This window comes from Larimichthys crocea, chromosome VI (genome assembly GCF_000972845.2).
Source record: "Larimichthys crocea isolate SSNF chromosome VI, L_crocea_2.0, whole genome shotgun sequence".
NCBI lineage: Eukaryota > Metazoa > Chordata > Actinopteri > Sciaenidae > Larimichthys > Larimichthys crocea.
The window spans coordinates 20,876,807-20,899,543 of record NC_040016.1 but is presented as its reverse complement, the minus strand read 5'-3'; the positions used below and the strand labels follow the sequence as shown (position 1 = coordinate 20,899,543).

At 41.8% G+C, this 22,737-nt stretch overlaps 1 protein-coding gene across 13 annotated transcripts in view; it reads right to left on the bottom strand.

The window, feature by feature from the left end:
* Window positions 1–22,737, bottom strand: part of ptprt (protein tyrosine phosphatase receptor type T) — a 345,472-nt gene that overhangs the window by 66,488 nt on the left and 256,247 nt on the right. For 9 of the 13 annotated variants that reach the window (XM_027279178.1, XM_027279180.1, XM_027279182.1 and 6 more), the window contains 3 exons: window positions 11,622–11,776; window positions 5,876–5,956; window positions 5,192–5,227 (listed from right to left, as the gene is read on the bottom strand). In XM_027279178.1, the coding sequence (XP_027134979.1) occupies window positions 5,192–5,227; window positions 5,876–5,956; window positions 11,622–11,776 (272 nt within the window). Of the gene's footprint in view, window positions 1–5,191; window positions 5,228–5,875; window positions 5,957–11,621; window positions 11,777–21,836; window positions 21,867–22,737 lie in introns of all 13 variants that reach the window. The other 4 variants (XM_027279179.1, XM_027279188.1, XM_027279190.1 and 1 more) reach the window with 2 other exon arrangements.

Sequence of the window (22,737 nt, the reverse complement as noted above, 5' to 3'; positions counted from 1 at the left end):
GTGCAGTCTGCTGGATTTAATCTTTTACTTCGGTAAAATATGCATTGAAAAAATCAAAGTTGTGCCTCTTTGCATTACACTCTATATGTATGCATATCTATATGGACCTTTTCTCTATATTCATACTTTCTCTGTTCCATGTATCCCTGAAAATAACTGCTTTATTCTAATCTACACAAGAAGAAGGGGAATGTTTCTGCATCTTCTAGTCTTATACTTTTATTAAATACTCATTTTGCACACGGACTGTTGAAGCATTGCTTTGACACTTTTTTTTTTGCAGCTAGTCATCTCCCGTGGGATGTGAACACCAGATGTGACGCGATGTATCTATTGGCCCTTTCTGACCACAGCAACCTTCAAAAGTCGTTGCATTTGAATCCATTATTGGTCTAATTTGCCTAATCTACGTCGTTTTGTTATGCCCTTAAAAAGGGAAACAGGATCGTGCATGTGGGAATTTTAGTTTTCACCTCTTGTTCTTTAGTTCTATTCTCGCCGTCCTATAGGATCGGGTAGGACGCCTGTGCACGGGGTGTGTGTTTGTGTCATTGTATTTGTCTAACTGTGTGCACCTAATTAACCACAAAAAAGCTCCTGATCCATGGAAAACATGACTTCTGTGCTAACAGCAGAGAAGGGCTGTCCTTGGCCGGGCACAAAAGGCTGACGCCTTGCTTTGTGAACTGACAGAGAACAGTGTTGCGGAACCTTTTAACATACATCAGTGTCTGGGAAATTGATTTTTAGAGGAAAACGTGTTTGCACATGAAATGTACGCTACCGCGGTGGCTTTCCACTGATCCAGTGGATTTACGTCGCATCAATGTTAACACTGTGCTGGGTGTGTGCGCATATGGACTTGGGTGAGTGAGCGAGTGTGTTGTGCTGTGCATATTTGCAACTTTCTGATGTGCCCTCGTCTCTTCATGCATATATCTGTATATTTTTGCTATACTGTGTGTGAAAATATTGGTTTTTCTATGGATGCATGTGAGATTTTGTCAAAGGGAGTGTGTTGTCTGCTGAAAATGTGTCTGAACTATGAAGAAAGCTATACAGCTAGTTCAAAAAGAATCACACACTCTCTCTCTCTCACACACATATCCAGGCAGAGTTAAACCCTGCTCTGCATTGCATACAGGATTTACTCAAGCTCCTTCTCCCTGTCTTTGATCCCTCAATCTGTATGTCTCTTTCACTGTCATCTTAATAACTTCTTTCTCGCTGTCTCTGCACCTCTTTCTTCAAGCTATTAAAGGGAAAAAAAACGATCCTCACTGGCACCATTCAGACTCCTGGTAACATTATCCTTTTTCAAACACCTGAAAGGTATCGGGACGTGTCTAAATGTTGGATTCTTACTTTAAAAAGCCAGCCCAGGAGGCCACCTTGCATAAAATAGACAAAATAATGGACTCAATGGGAGTGTTATGGTGGTGAAATGTAGCAACAAATGAGGCTTCTGAGATCAGATGAAAATTATTTTGAGAATATTCCAAGTTAGTCGTACTTTTTGTTGTTGGGTTTCTACCTGTATCTATCTTTGTCAGAAGATTTATCAGCTGGGACTTTCGTTTGTTTTCCTGTCTTGAGGCAAAATAGAAGCTGTTTTGTTTGATTTTTGAGGAAACCAACTAAATGTTGTCTGTTTTTTTGATTATACAACTAGCTGGGGTATTGTAATGCTAGAAGGAAAATAATTAAAGCAATACGTTTAATGAAATCTGCTCACATCCAACGAAGAAAATTGCTGCAAAACAGAATCGAATGAAATAGAATTTCCTCCTGAACTTCTTAATTTCCTCTTCCCTTAGCTTGCACTCTCTTCCAACCCTTTCCATTTAGTTTCCCTTCACCCCTGTCTCATCCTCACTTTACTGTACATTGGTATTCCATTCCTCTACCGCTCTTTTTCCGGCCTTGGATGATGATTATGATGAAGATGATGATGATGGAAACATGTTTGGTGGTCAATTTGCAGGTCCTCCATCCACTAATTTACTGCTTCGATCAATAAAATAATTGCGATGCTCAGCATGATGTGCCAATAGCGCACAGCACCGCTGCTATATAATGTATGGATGGATGGATGAAGGGTGGGGGGGGGTGAGCAAATGAAATGAGGGCTGCAGGGAGGTTCGGGATATGTACAACTGGGTGGATGGATGAATGGAAGGAGCGTTAACTGAATCAATTACACTAGAAAAGAAGAGATGGATGTGGACAGCGATGGAGGGATAGAGGAGTGGATGTATGGATTATGAGGAAATGAACAAATGGGAAATACAAGGATTATGGATGGAGTGGATGGAGATAGACAGATGACTGGGTGGAGTGGACAAATGTGTATAATGGATAAAAAAGATCACAGGGATAGTTGAATGAGTTGAAGAGATAGGAGCATGGATGGTGGGACAATAGATGAAGAGAGGGATAATGGATGGATAAAGGACAGAATAAAATTAAACTAGAAAATTCTGAGTGCCGAGTGGGCTATTGCCCCTCGAACAGGAAGGATTTCTGGCCAAACCCTATTTCCAATCATTGAACCGAAACCACTGGGAGCACTGAGCCCTTCCTGAACGTCTACATAGTTATTTTGTGTTGATAAAGTGAAGAAATGTGACCTTTAGAGCGATTCAAAGAAGTGCTTTCCTTCAGAAATGTTCCCGCCTTTTTAACATGGCAGTCTATGAGGCTGTGGATGGGTGTTGCTCGTGCATCTTTGTGTGTTACGCCAAAACTATAAGGTCACTAATAAAAACAAGAAGAGAAAGAAAGAGGGACGTATGAGTGAACGGAAAGATTGAAAGAAATGTGACTGTGCGCTGAGTGTATGGAGGCAGAAATGGATGGATGGATAAAACAATGGATGAAACATGAATTCTTCATTTCTTACAGTTTTGCTGCTGTATGTTGAAGTTTGATCATGCCAGGTTAATGTTTATGGTCTATTTTTTTTCTCGATATGTTCTACATTTGTTACGAGGACCAGATTTTTCTTCACAGTAATGATGAAAGTTTTGTTTTACATCTCTCGTCTTTCTAATTGTGCAGAGAACAGATGGTTCCACGAAACACTAACGTCATTCTGTGAAGATGTATGACAGCAAATTTGTGCCACTGCTAAAATCACTCGAGCGTTCTTTTGCATTCTGCTTCATCATGCCTTGATGTGCATCAGCAAACGGCACAGAAACCTGCGCAGCCAGTTATGTAGATTACAGTAAACCAGCTTAAATATGCGAGGCTGACACACACTGAAAATGCAGATATATATATACATATATACAGTATATACATATATTTTCTCCTTTTTGTTTGGTCAGTCAGGTTTTCAAGAGTAGATAAGATGCAGTGGGTGTCTGTCAGTAATTTGTCTTTTTCTGAACGTCTGCCTGTCTGATTTGTTTTTCCTGGGCAGTAAACTCATGGGCTCTGCAGGCTGTATGACTGTTTCAGCTGATTAACAGCAGAGAGATGATGCACATGTCTCCTATCTGGAGAGAGAGGAGAGGACAGAAAATGACAAAATGAAAGAAAATGAGGAGTGAACAGTCAAGTATGCAAATGACATTGAAGCGAGGACATGTTGAAAAAAAAACACCTGATGATTAGAAAATAAGGATGGACAGCTGGGGAAATTAAACTTTAAAAGGTAAGAAGTTGAGAATTGAAAGAGAGAAAATAATAATAATACAAATTAATTGAGAAGGATTAAAAGAGAAAAGCAAAGTGTATTTTTCAAATGTCTTCATTTTTAGGCTGTCCTCCCAAAGTGGACACTTTGAAAATTACATGCAAAGCACGGAAGAAGTAGAAATGAAAAAACAAGAAAAAGAAGAGGCGAAGAAGAAAACAAGTGGCAGGAAATGGACATTCAGGCACAGCTGCATTAAAATAACAAAAATTGTAGATGAAAAGAAAAAAGGAATTGAAATAAGTGCTAAACTAAAATAAATAAAGGAAGTGAGTGATTCAGAGGGAAAGATAGAGGGGATGCTGTGACGTTAGACAGGGAAAGTAATGGGCAGAGCGCAGGAGGTAAGAATAAAGGAGTGAAAAGGGGGAGGATGGATGGGAAGAGGTGTGGCAGGAAGACAACGAGGTGGCAGCTGGCTGATAAGTATTATCACATAAAACAGAAACTCTCCCGTAACGGGAGACCAGCAGACAAATGTCACTACAGCACTTATGCCTGTGTGTATGTGTGTGTGCGTGTGTGCACGTGCACGTCTGAAATAGTCTAGTCGTGCAAACACACACACACACACACACTTTGGCAGGGGCTGGAGCCAATCTCCTTGGCAAAGAACTGGTCAATCTGGCCAACAGAAGGGGAAAGAGGGAGGAAAAATGAAGAGGAAAGAGACAGAAAGAAGGTACTGGAAAATGGTTTTGACATTTCATTTTGCCCATGTGTAAACTCTGTGTGTGTGCACTGGCGCTCCTATCCAACAGTGGACTTTAACGCCGTTACAGATTGACCAACAGGGGGCGTTTCGGACGTCCCCTTTAAGTCTAGATAAAGTTTCTAACACTGCACTCCTTGATAATAGTAAATGCAGTGGAGTTAGTTCTGAAATGCAGGTAAAACATGTGCTCAATTAAAAGTTTTATAATAAGATTTTTTAAAGCAGAGACATGTTTGAATTTTGAAAACATTAAAGTTAAATTGTCCATTTTTGAAAGAAACAAAAAGTGTTTGCGGTAAACACACACTAACAAACAGGTACAGATGATTCCAGTATACAAATCACAGAAGTCCCCACTTGGCAATTTATTTTAAAATAAATCTGAAAAGCAGTAATATCATGGAAAAAGACATTTTCTATTCTGTTTTTGTTGTTTGTTTGTTTTTATTTTATTTAATTTTATTTTTTTAAATAATCAGAAAGAGGTCCACACTTGGTCAGTATCCACTGACAGTCCTCTGTTGGTAGCGTAGGAATGTGTTTGTGTGTGCACATAAAGCATCGCCTCCCATATGTGTTGTGAACATTGCACTCACCTGAACGTGTGTTAAACTGCCCTTTTGTTAACTTTGCAGGCACACATCAGGCACACACATCAACACAGACACGCGCACACAAAAGCACAAGTAAGAGCTGAATTGGACTGTTATCAACCTCAGCTGTTACGCTTTGTCAGATGAAAACAAATGCTGTGAGGACCCGTTTTTACTCACCTATAGAGGTCGTGGCTGGAACCGGCTCCTTGGACACTGCTCATGCAACATCACACACAGGAAAAGCTTAATTAATATCAGCGATCAATACGGTTACAGTCAGAATATTGGCTTCATTTCGTTGATTCTTATGCCAACTCGTCCAAAACCGCAGCTTGGTCAGTGGCTTAATGCTTTAAACTAGGACGCTCTGCGGCCAATTCAACAATTAAAATGCTACGTCTGCTTAGACTTTCCAAAATAAAGGATATCTTAAAAAAATATTTCACACTTTAAGAAAAGATTGTGGCTCAGGTTACATAACTAAAGTGAAAAACAAGCCAGAGTTGACATTTGGTTTCACACGAGAGACAAGAACAGAAGTCAAAATATTACATTTAATGCTGGAGGCCAACCTCCAGCAGCCTAGTTCAGAGTCTAGGGCCGCTGAGTCTGATGAGTCAGGAGTGAGAAAGGCTTGTTATTCTCATGAACAGAAACCTTTGTGATATTGACCTTAAAGTCACTGTGTGTAGTCTGTCGAAGAGAAAATTACAAATAAAGATACGAACAACAGAGTATTGGTAAAAGCATTAAGGAGCTGTGGTGTGTTTTCTGCACCGTGTCATTTATAGCGATAGATAAAGATTATATGTGTGTGTGTAGTGTGAAAGTGTGTTTGTGTGTGTGTGTACAAGTGCGTACCCGAGTAGTAGGAATTCAGCAGGGACTTGCTCTGCAGTGTCTTGCTTCCCTGCACAGAGAAGGAGCAGGGAGAGGGGGAGGCTGGGGAGGAGACAGGAGGGAGGATAGGTGACAGGAAGGTGAATATGTCGACGAGGAAATGTGGAAAAAGGGAAGGTGATGTGAAAATAAGGAGGTGAGGAAGGGAGAAAAGGATGTGTGGGACAGCGTAGGGAAGTAAGATTTGAGACCGAGAAAGAATGGACAGGAAAACATGCAGAAGACGAGAAGGGAACGGGGGAATATGAGCAAAAAAGGCAATAAAATGAAGTGGACAAGCGAGACGGGAAGTGAAGTACAAATAAAGGACAAGAGGAAGAAGAGAAGAAGAAGAAGAGGAGGAGGTCAGTGAACTCATCCAAAGTAACAACAATCAATCATCGCAGGACACAATTAACAATGAAAACATACGCAAACGGAAATCAATACTCCATATTCAACAGCACAAGGAACAATCCGATAACACTAATGGCACCATCATTGTTACTGATATTGAATTTTGAAGCTCCGTCTCAATGAGCGTGCACTCGAATATGACAAACACTCAACGTTGCTCAATACGCACGAGTCCGTGAATCTGTCGCCCGTATGAAGAATGGCGGTTCAAACAGAATTGAATGAACCGATGGAGAGGAACAGAGAACATGTGGAGAACATGAAATACTATCATACGTTTTCCAGCCGACCTGTAGTGCTCGATCATTACGCTGAACGGATCAACAATATGGATCAAATGGATTTCAGTTCATTCAAGGCAGAGTTATGTGAATGTGTCCCAATAACTCGACTAGTAGAGAGAACTTAACACGACTTTGGTTTGTGTGTTCCTGAAAAGTGTCGATCACTGTAATGATTGAATGACTTCTTTCTCGGAAAAAAGGTTGCCTCCCAAAAACAGGTTTAGTGCTCATTAGTTACAATTTTTTAAGACTTAATCAGTGCCACCAGGATGTCGCGGGCCTAAATAGTTGCGGCCTAAAATGCCTGATGTTGCAGGAGATTTTTTTTTTTAAATTGCGGTGAAAGTTGCGGTGCTTTTTACATTTTTGTTGCGATTTTGTTGTGGGAGGAAGTGAAAGTTGCGATAAGTTGCGATTCGACAGTCACGCCGGGGGCCCCGTCCCTGGAGAGGGCGCAGCGAGCACTAAGTCCACGGCCCCGGGAAGCGGTGAGGTCCGGGCAGGCGGGCACTGTAAAGGGCGCACCGCTGCGGAGAAAATGCGCCCGGCGGGGGCCAGCCAGCACCGGGGAGAGGTCCCGCGAGGGGGTACTCCCGCACCGTGCGGCCGTCCCTGACCCGCCGAGTTCAATCCCCCGGGCAGTGTGTGGAAGTTGCGGAAAAATCGCGGTGATTGGTTAAAATTGCAACACCGCCCTGAATTCACGGGGATTCACTGAAGTTGCAAATCGCAACATCGCAAATTCCTGGAGGGTCTGATTAATGATGATGGTGGTAGAGTGCTGTCTGACTCCATGATCTCATGTGGATGGGACGTGTATGTAAAAATGTTTGACCTTTTACCTTCACCTGTAATGGAATGATGCAGATATTTAAGAAATTAGAGGTAGAAGAGGTAAAAATGACAACCCTCTGTTCTCAGGAGGATTCTAGTGTTAAAAAGATGGAATAAGTTCCCATGACAGCTGTGGTCATCTGACACACGTTTGAGTCCGGTGTCAGTGTGATGGGCGTCATTGTCCCTTTTTGTTGTTGTTCGGTTCTTCGGGTTGATCAAATTGTTCTTGCCAGTTTTAAAAAAAAAAGAAAAGGGGCAACTTTGAGAATAAAGTCAACAGAACAAAATAGGAAACAGTTACAGTAGAGGTGAGCTGATATATCACTGCTTATAAATGTGATTCACCATCCGGTCTTGCTTTCTTAGACAGTGACTGATGGCGACCACGTCCACGCAGATACACTCTATCTCCCACATACACACACACAGGCTGCTAGCGGCTATTAATAAATGATATGTAGGATAGACACATCCACACACACACACACAATAAGATAAAACCTTGGGGGATTGCTGGGAGACTGACTGTGACATATTATATGGTAGCTCTTCCTGTTCAATAATCCACACTAGATATCACAGCTAGCCTACACACATTTATCTATAGGACCTGCAGCTAGTTGGTGTGTGTAGGTGTGTGCTCACCTTTAACTAATTGTCATTTATCTATAGGCTTTCGGCAGCCAATTAGTACTCATGCATGTCAGCATATGCAGTGTTTTTGCATGTTTTGCATGAGCCTGATGGTCCAAGCTGGTGGCCATTAGTTGAAGCTCTCCCGCTAAAGAAACCTCCCCTCCTCCTCCTCCTCCTCCTCCTCGTCCTCCCTTCATAGTTACTCACTGAGCAGATGACATGATATGCCTCCCCTCTTCTCCCCCTGCCTTTCCAGCTTCTTTGTGTCCTCCACATCCAGTTGCTTCTTGTCTTGCCTCAGCTCTACTTTCCTTCCGCTTCTTCCATGGCAGAGCATTCATTGGATTTTCTTTAGGAGTAATTATCCTGCTGATTCTGCTGCCATTTTACATTGCATCCCATCTGTAGGCTAGTCTGTTAATTGATGTGTCTTTCGGCCAACCGTGTTGCCTGAATCACTCAAAAATCAAAGTGAAAACCCAAGCGATGGGTAATCCAGGGAGATTTCAAAACATTTAGCGTTATGGGAGAAGGTCTCAGACAGCTGACAGCCGATGCTGAGAACCCTCTCTGAGCACTACATCACTCCCAAGTGTAACTACGCCACTAAGTGATCTGTAGAAGTAGGCACTTACTTGTCTTCTCCTGGTAATAATGGTGACTGAGGTGACGCTGAAATTAGCCATCGTTCACGCTGTCACATTAAAGCGATGGGAAGACGGCGGAGATATGTAACAGGCGTGTAAGAGAGCAACATGAATGAGCGCTTACGATGGTGGGCGAAACTTTCATCTCGCTAATGGCCCGTCATGCCTTCCTGTTAGTACGAGAGTTGTCGGGTTTTTCTTTTTGACAGGTTTTAGTTTTTAATAAACTACTTCAGCCACCATCGAACAACAGCCTCCGAACTGGAATAACCTACAAACATTTGCATTAGGTGGACGTGTATTTAAATAACAAAGGTGTCTACTTGTATATGTGTCACACTTGGAAATGTACTTAACGCTCCTGAAAATGATCCATTTCTGGTACATTCTGTGTTGCGGATCAAAGATTTTAACTTTAAGAACTGGAATTAATTTTCTCACCAGGAACCCCGAAAGACTTTAACTCAGTTTGCTCTGAAAGAACGTTGCACTCGTTTCCTGTTTCTTACCATAAAACCACCTGAGAGCTTTCCCTTCAAATAGAATAGAAACTAAATAAATGGCAGTATAATGGCTGACTAGTGTTTAGTGTGTAATTTCACTAATGTCTTAAAAATGAATGTGATGTGATCATTTCCTGATATGAAAATGATCCATGTCGGAGCCTCTTGCCTAATTCTTATTCATATTCTGTTTGCTACTGTTTTCTGGTACAATAGCCCAATTTCCCTACAGCGGATAATTTAAATTTTATCTTCTCCTCCTTTCTGTTGTCCTCTCTTTCTCCCCCCGTCATCTCTCCCCTCTGCTTCCCTCTCCCTAATACCTCCAAACACAACATATTTTCTCCTCTTCTGTGATAAAATCCCTCTCGTCTCATGCATACCGGCACTGTATGCTAATGCACCACAAAAAAAAAAAAAGAAGCCCCAACTTTAATACAGTGAGGAGTGTACCTGCATACCAAAAGAAATCTGCTTTGACAGCAATGTCCTGTGAAGATAACTGGTGACTGGGTGAGAATGCAATAACACAAAAAGGTTATTTGCTCTGCGAGGGTCCATCCGTGGAAATATTATTGGGTCCCCTACCTTGTGTCAGCGTTTTTTCTCTGTCTCATTAGGGCTGAGCTTGGATCGGTGACTGTGTGTGTGTGTGTCTGTGCTTTATTTCTTTTTCAAATGTTCTTGTGATAAAATAGACACCAACTGCGAAAGAGAGACAGTTAGAGAGAGAGACACCAAGGCATGGCACCAAGTTTGATAAATCTGACAACTAATGTCCATGAATCTTTAAGCTATGTAGGTAACATTGGAGTGATTGGTAATATACAAATGCAATTTCTAAGAAACATTGTTTTCGACCACTCTTTGGGCCAAATGGATTGATTGGATTGGTTTATTACGGGCCTGCGACAGTCACAGATTTCGTGGCTTTTATTTTCTTTCCCTTTTCAGCGGCATTTGATTTATTGATTGCTCTTGTAGAAAACAAGAGAAGACAGATTTCAAGAAATGCTTCTCAGACAGATTACCACCCTAGCTTTAAACAACAAGCTAATGCAAAAGTTTAGAAAGTGACACAGCAAAAGCGACAGAGTCACCATTTGTGTCACAGTCTGTCCAAACAATCTGCAAAGACTGATGCAGCAGAACGCTGCCGATTTACCGAATACGTCACATGGACCACACAGATGTTTTATTTTTTTAAGTTGACTTGAAGAGGTGAAAAGTCACCTTTGGTCCAAATTTCCAAAAATTCAATCTGAATACCAAAACTCTATGTTTGGCCCCAAGCAAGGTCCAGTTAAGTTTGCCTTGAAGTAAATAACAACCCAGAATGTATAAAATATCCATGATGAAGACAGTAACTTTTTAATGCCACAAACACCAATGCCTTCATTCATGGACTCAGCCAGAGTGTAGTTAGATCTAGATGGAAGAAAACAAATGTTCTATGTTTTTTCCCCCCAAAGCTCTTGGGAAAATAAGCTATTATTCTATAGTACAATTGCCCAATGGTCTGTTTGATAGAAGAGACATATTTCACATCACAGCTTTATCTTAAATCCAAGGTCTGGATAAAAGTGGTCTCCTCTAAGTGATTTCAATGCAAAAACATTATCGTACGTCAGAACTGCAGCATGGGCAGTTTGAAGAAGAGTGCAGGCAATTACGGCCGGCATTAACTTGCTACTTAGTCCCTCTCCAGCACCCCTGGCTTTCGGTGACCAAGCACTCCCAAAAGGCCAGCCTGACATTTTCAAGAGAAAAATGCCCTGCTGAGAGGCCCCGTCTAATTGCCCTGGACACATACGCACACACATTTCGCAAAAAGAGCATGGGAACGTGCACTCGCACGGCCAAGCAGCCGGGTTGACTTTCATAAGATTCCTGTTGGAGATACACGCAGATGCATACCGAACGCAATATGCATGCGTGCACGTCTGTAAGCTGAAAATGATTACAACTGCACTAAGTAAGATGGAGGCTAGTGAAGCAGTACAACACTCTGCTGATATTGGTGAAAGAGGAACATATGGAGAGTTTCATTATAAAATGAGATGTCCACTATTTGAGTAAATGAATCTGACAAAATGATTAATGGGCACAGAGACACTGTATATGTGTCTTTTCAAGTAGAGACAAGGGCAAAAGAAACTTCACTATGTGAAGCAAAAGTTAACTCGCAGCTAAACTCATTACACAAGAGCAATTCTTTTAGCTAAATTGTTCTTGAATGATTCAACAACACAACAATATTTTATTTGCTGTATTCTATCTTGGTTATATATACAGAGAGAGATTAGACCGGGGCAGTATATTCTCTAATGGACCTCCATGATGGTGCCAGCTGCAAGATTTAGGACGCACATTCAGGCCAGAACCACAGAAGCTTTTTACTTACTGAATCCGTTGAGGTCCTGGTTGGAGGTGGAGAAGGGGTCGTCTTTGTGCAGGGTACTGACTTTAGTGGTGCTTTTATCAGCCGTGGTGACCGGACCCATCTCCCTCTGCTGGGTGGAGCTGCTGGCGGTCTCCTTCTGCTTCTTTGCCAACTTCCTATAGCGTTACGAACACGCACATACAAACAAGCATACACGTAAAGGCACACAGACACACATACAAGTGTGTAAACCCACGTTCAGCACACATCATACATTAACAATCAAACAAAACCAAAAAAAACAATTCTGTCAGGGAGATGATTTAAGGTGAGATCAGCAGAGAATTATATTTCCTTATGACATGCAGTGACACATGAGGATGAGTACAGTGTTTTATGCATTGCAGTATCCAAAACATTTTTTTGCGTAGTCGTCACACCCATTTATCGTTGCTATGACCAAATGGAATTATCGAGATAAAACGTTCTTTTGAATCTAGTGATGTAAAGACGAAAGTGTCATTTTTTTTTGATCTATCATCAGTCAGTTAACTAACAAGCTATCCAAATCCACATCCAAATGTAGTTTAATGTTTGGTTTCACAAGATAAGTTTAGAAGAAGATATAATGCACATCAAAATATGTTTTTTAGATAATTAAATGGTTAGAAACTCCCCATTTAAACATCCCAACCTCTTCAGACAGCCCTTCTGTCTTGTGGTACCAAATTCAGACATCAGAACACTCGACTGACACCACTAAAAACAAGTAATTTGACATTAAACGGCAAACATAACTGTCACTTCTTCAGTAAAACCACACTACCGCAGTAACATTACCATATGTTTGCCTTCGAAAGAAAAAAATGCTGCTTTATTTGCAAGGTGACTCACATTCTGAGTAACTAATGGTGAGACACCCTAATTGTTGTACGGCTTTAAGAGTTAGAAATGATTATTTATTATATATTTTTCTCTCCATAGCACCATAGCATAAAGGTCAGGCAATATGACTCTGTAGGGACAGGTTGACATTCAGTACTTTGGTAACATGGGGGCTTCTACCGCGCCTATATATAATGGTAAATATAATTATGTGACTGCTGATGAGATGTCCCTTGAGTGTGGTTGTATCCTTAGGATTTTTTTCCCCATCCATTCACTGTTCTCATGTCTCAACTCCCATCTGTTGGCCATTTTGCATTGGCTATTTTGAGTTCTACCTGAACCTTCAATTTCAAGTCCACCGAGGCACCAGATGGCAGAAATGACAGCCAGCCATTCCAATCTGACATCAACTAGTCGGTTCAGCAGAGCTTGCAGAAGTACCACAATATCGCAGATTTTTACTGTCTTGTCCCGTTTGTATCTCCTAAAAACAACCTCCAGAAGTCAGAAATGTTCTTTGAACCCGAGCATGCTGGAAGTGATAATTAGTGTGCCTCATTTGAATTTGAGTGTGATTCTGTTGTTCACTGCATAATTTAAAAAAAAAAGAAACAGAATGGAAATATGTGAAATGCTACAGTGCAGCCTAAACATGCCCTGTTCTGCTTCGTGTCTATACAAGGAGACCAGCAAGAACATCACCTAGACTATTCAGAGTGGGCATGTTGTACCAGGTTAATAATTTTAAAGGCTTCTCTTTGAGACAGCTCGGAAATGAAGCCTTATTTTCAACAAGTTAGAGGGAGAAAAACTAGCCTGTCCTTCAATATAGATCTTCTCTTTAATGGAGAACTCAGGCAATGTTCATGAACTTGTTAACTCAGGAAATATCACATGATCTTGTTGAATTTACCAAGTATTTGTCTTCAGACTCTTATTAACTACGGGGAAATCTATCACAAGAAGTAGACTAATGAAAAAGCCTTTGCAGGATGTGAATAAAGGAAGCAGTGGATATGTTATTAATCACAGGATGGGTTAGATAAATGGAACGTCACCACTGGTATTTACACTTTGTCAGCCATTAGAGAGGAACACCCTGGTGATAAACAAGGAAATTTTGGACTTTACAAGTTGAGCATTGTTAGTTTGGACCATTTTATTTGGGAAGTAGAAACATGTTCAGCCAAAAGGACTGGCATACATTTGAAAGTGTAAAGTTGTGTTATTTGTATGCATATTGAAGAGATCAGATAGTCTGACGATAACATAGGGTAAATTTCACAAGTAAGTTTCCCCTTTGACAGCTTATTATGACAGTATCAATTGAATAAAATCCTAACATCATTTAAAATCTTCGGGGTGTAATGGATTACCCAAAACATTTCCATACAAACTGCTTCAGTGTCGGTTATTTGGCATTACCTACCCCTGGGTGGAAGACTCGGATTCAAGTAGTACTTCATCTATTGTGTTTTTAATCATTAAAATCCACTAATTAAAATAATACAGGACAATGGGAATGACATTGGCTGACGGATGTTCCAAAAAATGAAAAACGAAATTCAATTTTAAATAAGTTAAATATATTTATAATAATGTCTTTTTTCTTTGAAGAACATTACGCCCACAAAGCTTTGCGTTGTTCTGTGGGTTGCAAGAAGAAGATTGGGTTGCAAAGTAGGTTGTGTAGTGTGTCTTTGTGTAGTAATACCCTAATGAATGCAAAGTGCTAAATTCCCAATGGATTTGTTTGTGACCTGCCCAGTCACTGAGCGATAAACCTACAGTGAATCACTCTCTTGAACTCGGTGTGTCTTTAATATGAAGCTACCTGGCCATCAACAGCAAAGTACCATGATACTATTAACAGACAAGTGAAGATCTTTGTGGCTGAAAAGCACTTCTAGTCATTTTCCCTTGAATTTCAACAGCACATATTCTGTTACAGCACGGTTCTTGATTGGCTGGCTGCATCGCTGTAATGCAATACAGAGCAAAGAAAGCTGCCATCAGCAGTACAGGTCAGGCAGTTAAGCTCTGGAAGGCAAAACTGTGAACTATGCGCGTTTTCTTGAATTTCAGTTGAGGGTCAACGATGACATTGACCTGCGGTTTGCGGCGCATTTTAGCCATAAATGTCTGCACAGAGGGGTCGGAGTTACCGTCTAATGGATTGTTGTTCCAGTTCACTTCTGGACTGTCATCCGTGGCTGCTGAACAGCTATCGAGTTTTTTCATGTAAGGTGATATGCAGTAATGCATTGCTGTCATGCACGTATGGACCGAACTGTGACTGTCTTAACTTCACTGTCCAATTCGATTCAGTGAAAAGAGGGTTGGACCAAATGCTCAGCTCTGCATATGGTCAGAGATTAACGCATGTAGAAAGAATTGTCATATGTGTGACCTGCCACCATGATCTGACATTACAACACAGAGAAAAAGCGAGCTGACCCAAAAAGTAGATCCATCCCCATGCAGTTAGCATTCCAGGGGACAACTCAGTCAACATTCAAAATGAATCTATCCACTTGATCGTGCTGATTCAGAGCCTCCTTATGTAATTAAGGCTTTTGTTTAATGGACCTCTGTGTCTGAACGGAAATTGTGCCCCTGGGACAGACATGAACGGGGAGTTTTATTCACGGTTTGGGCTGAATACAAGTTCATTTTTCTGTTAACACTCACACCATGTTCATTTATCAGAGAGATGATTTGCCTTTTCAGAAATGTGTGCTAACAAAACGCCACATCTGAGGATCCTGCACTGCCCACAAGCTGTCAGCACAGAGCGACCCATTAACCAAGTTTCTCACAGCTCACACGAGCGGCGTTTGTTCTCGTCGGTGCCTGCTGTGCTTTGCTAATTAACAACAGACACCGTCACTAATATGTGTATCGGCAGCTCGTCGCTTTAACATTTATCTCCAGTTGAGTCATGTGAAGATCATCGCACGCTTCTTTCTATGAAGTCAGCAGAAAAAAAACCTCCTCCAGAATCCACCAACACACTCTCCAACTCGCTTAAGCGTCTGACATCCAGTCACGAATGGCACACAGTGGGCTGTATATGTGTGTGTGCGTACAAGCATTGGCTATAATGCAGGCGTGTGTGTGTGTGTGTGTGTGCGCGTGAGCAAACGCCTCATCTCCTCCAGGACGCTGTAAGTACGGCATGTGCTGGACGTTCTCTGTTTTCGCTTGTACACGTGTCTGTTGGTGCACGCTGGCCGGTGAGTGGGTGTTTCTCAGTGACCCATCACGAAGCCGCCTATACGCTGAAAAAACCCGCTCAGTCCTGCACAGTCATCCTGAAAGGATCAGCACATACACTTACAGCATTAATCATCTCTTCGCTACAATGACTTATCAAGTTCCCCTGGTCTAAACGTCTTTAATTAACTACTTAAAGGTTAAACTACGCTGCACTGTGATAGAGGGTAATGGGAAGAAGAAGAAGTTGCAGAACATTTCTTGAAGTGACATCTATTGCAGAAAGGCAGATGGTTAAACATAAGCTAAAAGAATTAAAGTCACTGATGAATAAAGTTTCTGGATTCATGAGTCTTAAAAGTACTTTTCTGTACTTTAGAACGTTAAACACACACACACACAGACACACACACACATTCATGATTTTCAACTGCACTGATTAATTGTAGCAATTAATACCAAAAAGAAGTTTTTCAAATCAGATTTTATGCCCCAAAAAGTTCTGTCTTCTGCCGTCAGAGCACGCCGATTTGACGCTTTACAGCAAACACGAGATCGTATCGCAGAGCTGACAGCTCGGAGAATGCTTTAAGCCATAAATATTGATAAAGTCCCTGACATTTTCTGAAGTAAAAAACAAAAATAATGAGGCCTAAACGTCGATAGATAGTAACGGCTCGCGCTATGAGGCCAATCTCAGATCAAATGTAAAAACAAAGACGGTTAGAGGGAGATGGGACTTGAACTCTCCGTCTCCTGAATCAAAGTTAAGAACCCTCCTCCACTGCACGTCACTGGGACTGGGCTGCTGGCCATCTTTGTGTCAAGGCGTTTGTGTGTGCATGTTGAGCTTGTCCTTAATCATTAATGTAATATGAGGGCGTGTAATATTCTGCACCTACTGTGCACGTTTTCATCTACGATCTTTGTGTGTTGATGCATGCGAACGTGTTTGTGCACGAGTGTGTGTGTGTGTGTGTGTGTGTGCCATACATTTGTTGAGCCCTCTGCAGGTCAGAAAGCAATAAGCGAGAGGTCGGACGTGGAGGCCACAACTGTTTTGATCTCTATCATTCCGCTGGCAATAATGTGAGGTATGAAATGAAAGCAGTATCGCTGCATATCTGTGTGTGTGTGTGTGTCAGTGTGTCTGGGATGAGACGATGAGCTGTATCTGCTCTCGAGTACTTAAGCAAGAAAGAAACAGAGGAATGAAAAGAAATCTGATTACGAAGCCAGAGGCAGAGCAGAGGGTGAAGAGGACAAGTTGGGAAACAAACGGATCGGCGGAAGCCTAAACAAGGAAATGTGGAAAAACAGGAGAGAGAGCGAGATGAGGGTGTCGGAGAGAGAGACAGCAAAGTGCAAGAGGCAAAGGCAGGAAGAGGTTCTCCCATAATCATTTCCTTCCATCAACCCCAGATTCAACCCTCCTCTACTCCACACCAATTTACAGGCGACAGAGCCTCAAAACCTCGCATGTGATTGGAGCTTAAGAGCGGCCCTATTCCTGGCTATCTGACTGCACTCTGACAGAAAGTGGGCAGGAAAAGGAGGCGAGCGAAGAAAGGAAAAGCCAAATGGGAAAGATGAAGGGATGACGAGAGCACGAAGAACAAGAAGCGTCAGAAGGGAAGCGGTGAGAGAATGGAGGGAGCAGGAGACGAAGGATGGAGGAGGCGACGAGAGGAGAGGACGATGCAGAGAGGTAACGTGTCTCCTCCCCCCTCCTTCTCCACACCTCCACCTATCACACATCCATCCCCTTAATGGACTCGTTTAAAATGACAAATTCCTTGCATATTGTAAGTGGCAATGAGCGCGACATAATCCTTCTTTAATGAATGTCACAGCGCAGTTCATTAAGCACTAAGGTTACCTCGACGGGCGCCTGCCGCGCCGGGAATCATGGACTACTTTGTGCCCCCCCGGCGACGTGAATTGCAAACGTTAAAATCCGTTTGATGTGTCGATAATGAGCGATGCGTGGTGGATACGTTGTGTTTTTTAAAGGAGGAGGAGGGGGAGACGAGAGCTTCAACTGAGAGGAGACACGAGACGAGACGGACGGAGTGAAACCAAGCAGCGGCACTTTTGGTGAACTCTTGAGCGAGAAAAAAAAAACTGCTTTTTAATTGTTACTCATTTGATATATTAGGTGTCATGAAGACTTGAAGGGTTCATTTCCCAAATGCTGCATATCCATTTAGAGAAATTCATTACTGAAGTTCATCGTTCAGTGTTTCGGAAATGTCGAGGACGCAGCTTTGTGAATTTTTGTGCTGTCGAAGAAGTTTTCCGTGAGGTTAACTCTTTGTCAAAAGTACCAACATTGCTTTAAGTGTCTGTTAAATAAATGTGTCACTATTGTCGACTAAAAGCTGTTTAATCGGTTTGAAATGGATTTATAGACATTTCCCCACGACAGATAGTTGGGGCCTAAAATTAAAAAAATGTGCAGTGAAAGTTGCGGTGCTTTTTACATTTTTGTTGCGGGAGGAAGTGAAAGTTGCGACAAGTTGCAATTCAACAGTCACACGGGGGTGAGGGGGCCGCAGCGAGCACTAAGTCCACGGCCCCGGAAAGTGGCGAGGTCCGGGCGGGAGGGCGCACCGTCGCCCCTGAGCCTTCCCAAGCCGACCCAGAGCCCAGACCCAGATTCACTGAAGTTGCAAATCGCAACATTGCGAATTCCTGGAGGGTCTGATTAAAGTGGAAATGTATTTCCAAAATTGTAGTTCATGAATGTTTGCATTCAAAGAACAACCTATCATCAAAAGAGCGTGATGTTAGGTAGATGTAAATGCGTGTACGAATATTGTTGCAGGGACGTCTACTTTCTTGTAATATCACCTGTGCCTCAGGAGGCGACAGTGAGTCGCTGTAGCGTTCAGTCTGGCCTCGTCCAACGCGATGAAGAAGTAAAGAACCGTGATGTGGTGGGATATAGATGCTGTGAGCTGACCCTGGCCTCAGCAGCCTGGAGGAGCCGTAAAGGAAAGACTGAGAGAGCAGAGCTGGAGCTTCTTTAAGAATAAATTCTTAGGATTACTGGTGGAAGGAAACCTTGGAGTTTTTTTGGGGGTTGAAAAGTTGTGCAAAAAAAAAAAAGGAGGCCGCTTGAAGAAAAGTAGACGAGGAAGTTGGACGACTTGGTAAGAGCTGAAAATACGTTTGTGTTATTCGGTTCCAGCTCTCGGTATTTTAGTACGAAGTGAGCGAGTTGTGTCGATGCCAGTAGTATTATGTAACAAAACAGAAAAGTAAAGCAGGTGTTGGTGTTTTTGGTTTTGGAACTAAATGCATTAGTTCAAATATTTTTCAGTATTTCTAAAATTGTTTGGCTGCATTCTGTTTGACATTTTCCTTTTCAAGGATTTTTTAAATTGTGAATTTATTTCATGATGCAACCTGTAAAAGTCTCAGCCAAGGACTTTGGTAACATAGAATACATTTGTGCCATTAATTATTTAATCGCTGTCCAAACATGCAACAATTTATATTTTAATATTTTTAATAGTAAAGTGATGTACGCAGAGCAAGCGGCGTTTATTTTAGTCTGGCTGGTCAACAGGACCAACCTCAAGGCGTCCAATCAAACGAGCGAAGCAGCGTTTGTTTCATTTGTCGACAAATTGACAGAGCTCCTGTGTCAAGGCGAGAGCGGCCCCGGCCGGTCGTCTGGCAGCTGGATAGCTCAGATATCCTGGAGCCATCCCCAGCCAGCGCTGCAGTCAGACAGGCAGCCAGTCACTTCAGGATGACAGCGTTTGCTCCGGAGGAGGCTGCAGGCGAAGCCCAAACAAACTTTCATCTGCGTATCACAGGATTTAAAGGAGGACCCGGCGAGGGAGGGAGGGAGAGAGAGAGAGAGAGAGAGTACAAAGACACACTGCAGGACTGCACGAGTCTTGCAAGGCTTTAAATCCCTCTCTCATCTATCAGTAAACATCCTTGGGCTATAGCTGCGTGTGTTGGTGTGTATATATATATTCCTAATTATATTTATATATTATTATATATTATATATATATATAGTTCGAACTGTATCTGTGCCTTTAATCTTTTCTTATTAATTCATGACATATTTGTTATTATATTACATCATATTTGTTTGTGTCTGTGCCTCATATTTTTGTGTTGTTTTCTTGGTTTAATACCACTGTGATGCATGTTGTAACCTCGTCTTCTGAATGATGCTGGACTGTTATTGTTATTTAAAAGCAAAACAAATAATTAAATAAAATGGACGATGACAAATGAGCCATCAGCCGATATTCATTGTTAAATAAAAAGACATAAATTACCCTGAAATCTGCCTAGAGACAGTGGAAATGTAATTAAAAGCAGCTGTGCCAGTACATTGGTCAGGCTCTGTGACGGTCTTCACATCCAAATGTTACAGTTTAAAGTGCATGTCTGATACCAGCAGGTTCTAGTCGTGGTTCCAATATGTCAAAGCTCTGGTTCTGACGTGTTTTTGTACTGGTCTGTAATGTGTCATAATTCTGGTGTGCTAGTATACGTGATTTAGTATGAGTTAATGTGTATTCTCTGGCATTAGAAAGTATAATGTATAGTATGTAAATGACATAATATAGTATAGTGTAGCATGTAACCATCGCTTCTGCTGCATCAAATTGAGCGCAGCAGTGAGAGTGGGACGCAGTGTAAAGGAGCAGTTTTTTGGTCGGGTCAAACAGCCTCCGGGTAGCCACTTTAAGAAGCAGCATTGGCATGTGATGACTGTTCCGCTCAGTTACAACTCGGCTGCACATTTGGAGGAAATTTCCAGATGCTTTGAAGACAGCTGGAGGAGAAGGAGGGGTTTTCAGAAATTCTCTGCAGGGATTTGTAGGTGAGCTCGGGGCATGCGTTTGTGCGGACCTGTGCCGCCGGTGTGTGCATGCGTATTTGGCGAACGTGTGTGTGTGCCCGCCGGTGTGTGCATGCGTATTTGGCGAACGTGTGTGTGTGCATGTACGTGCTTGTGCATGTATGAACAGGCAGCTATAATAGCACCTCATTAGAATTGGTTAATAAGCAGGAAATGGCCACTTGGTGGAGAAGATAACAGTGAATTGCATTGACCTTTTGGGGTGAGACACTTTAAGAGAAGGGCCGTGCAAACAATGCAGATGAAGTCCGACTGACTGAAATTTCCCCTTCAGCACAAAACCACTACTGCAGTTAAATCACAAATCCCATGTCCTGAGAACTCCTAGACAGCCAATATAACGTGTGCACTCGCCAGTGAAGAGTGTTTTGCCACAGGGTGTCTGATAAAGTACAGTCTCATTGTCACATCCCAAGAAAACACCTGCGCGGGGCGATTAAGGAACGCCGTCCTTTTCCTGGAGACTGCCGCTAAATTTCCCTTGAGGGGTTTTTATCCGGTAACTAGTGAATGTGAAGCCGGACGGCGGTGAAAGGACTGAGATTGTGACTTTTTAAATATATTAGGGACATTTTCCTATTAAAGATTTGCTTAACTTCCACACCAAAGCTATTAAAAGTTAGGTCACCATGGAGAATCTGCATTTATATAATTGACACAGTTATTTGTTGGATTGTTTGAGCTTGAAGTCGATGTTCTCTCGATGGATTCAAATGTCCATCTGGGAGTCTATAAAACTGATTTGATTAATTTTGCAATTGTGGGTCTTGTCTTTGTTTATATGATGTCCGTGACTGACAGGTTATCTAATAAAAAAGTTTCTGCAAGCCGTTAAAAGTGTTGATGCGTCTGGTTTTACAGCACAGCAGTGTAGCTTATAACTGAATTTACATTCCTTTATGGTTGTGATATATGCATATTGTACCTGCAAGGCTGCTGAGTTTTGTTTACCAAGCATCACGTCAAACTTTGTGTTCGGCAGGTAATCCTGCAGAACTTATATCATGCAGCAAAGAAAAAAAAAACGTGAGATTTGGATTTTTTTGTCGGGATGTCTTTAGGGATTTGGATATTTTAAAAAGAAACAGTGTGGCCCTCAGATGTCGTTAAATATGGCACAAGTCAAACAGGATGCAAGAAAACAAGACAAACTTTTTCAGAAATCAAAAGCTAGTCATAAGGAACAAATAATGGGCTGACAAAGGAGTTATTCCTGATGTGGAATCTCTACTTACAGGTAATAAGAGTAGGAATAAGCATGTCTTCTGAAGCATGGTGAGGTGAGGCCGATGATGACAACAGAGCAAAACCCAGAAGAAGGACAAACACATTGGATTAGTTCATGGCTTGAATGAAAAAAATAAATAAATATTTAGGACTGGTTGACACTTCAAACTGACAGGCTACATGTTTTTCTTCCCTCCATTTATACAACCTGTCCATCTAATTGCCACGTGTCCTCAAACTTGTGAAATATTTTGCTGTCTATCAACTTTTTTTTTTGGATTTGTTTCATGAAGCTTTTATGGACCATGAATGTCTGACAGTTTGACAGTCTGTCCATCGTGTTGACTGGCCATGTGCGGAGTCTTTCTCTCCTCCGTGTCGGGTCGATAAGTTTGTCTGTGATTAGTCGACTTTATCTTTACAAGAAGACACGCTGCTCATCTGTGATCTATGATCTATGGCAGCGTCTCGCAGAAATACTCCACCGTATCAGCTGTGACATGGTCAGCAGAAGGGATCTATGGATTTTCTTTCCACAGGAGATCGGCCCGTTCGTTAACTCGAGATGAAAACACAGACATCATATTCATCTACTGCTCAGTCGTGTGCTCCATGCTAATGCTGAATCACAACTCTGTTAAGTACAATTTGTGTTAATGAGAAAAACAACATCACCGCAACAGAACATTAATTGATTTAAATACAGTTTAATCTGCAAGTGAAAAAACAAAGAAACAAAATGAAAACGAAACTACTAATGAGTAATTACTTCTTAGTTTTGGTGCTGTTACCACAAAAAAAAACACAAATCATTTATTCATCCACTGAGAGGTGGAAACAGAGTTTATCATCGAACACAGCTCAAAAAGTACATCCTAAATTTGAAACACAACAAAATTAATAATATTC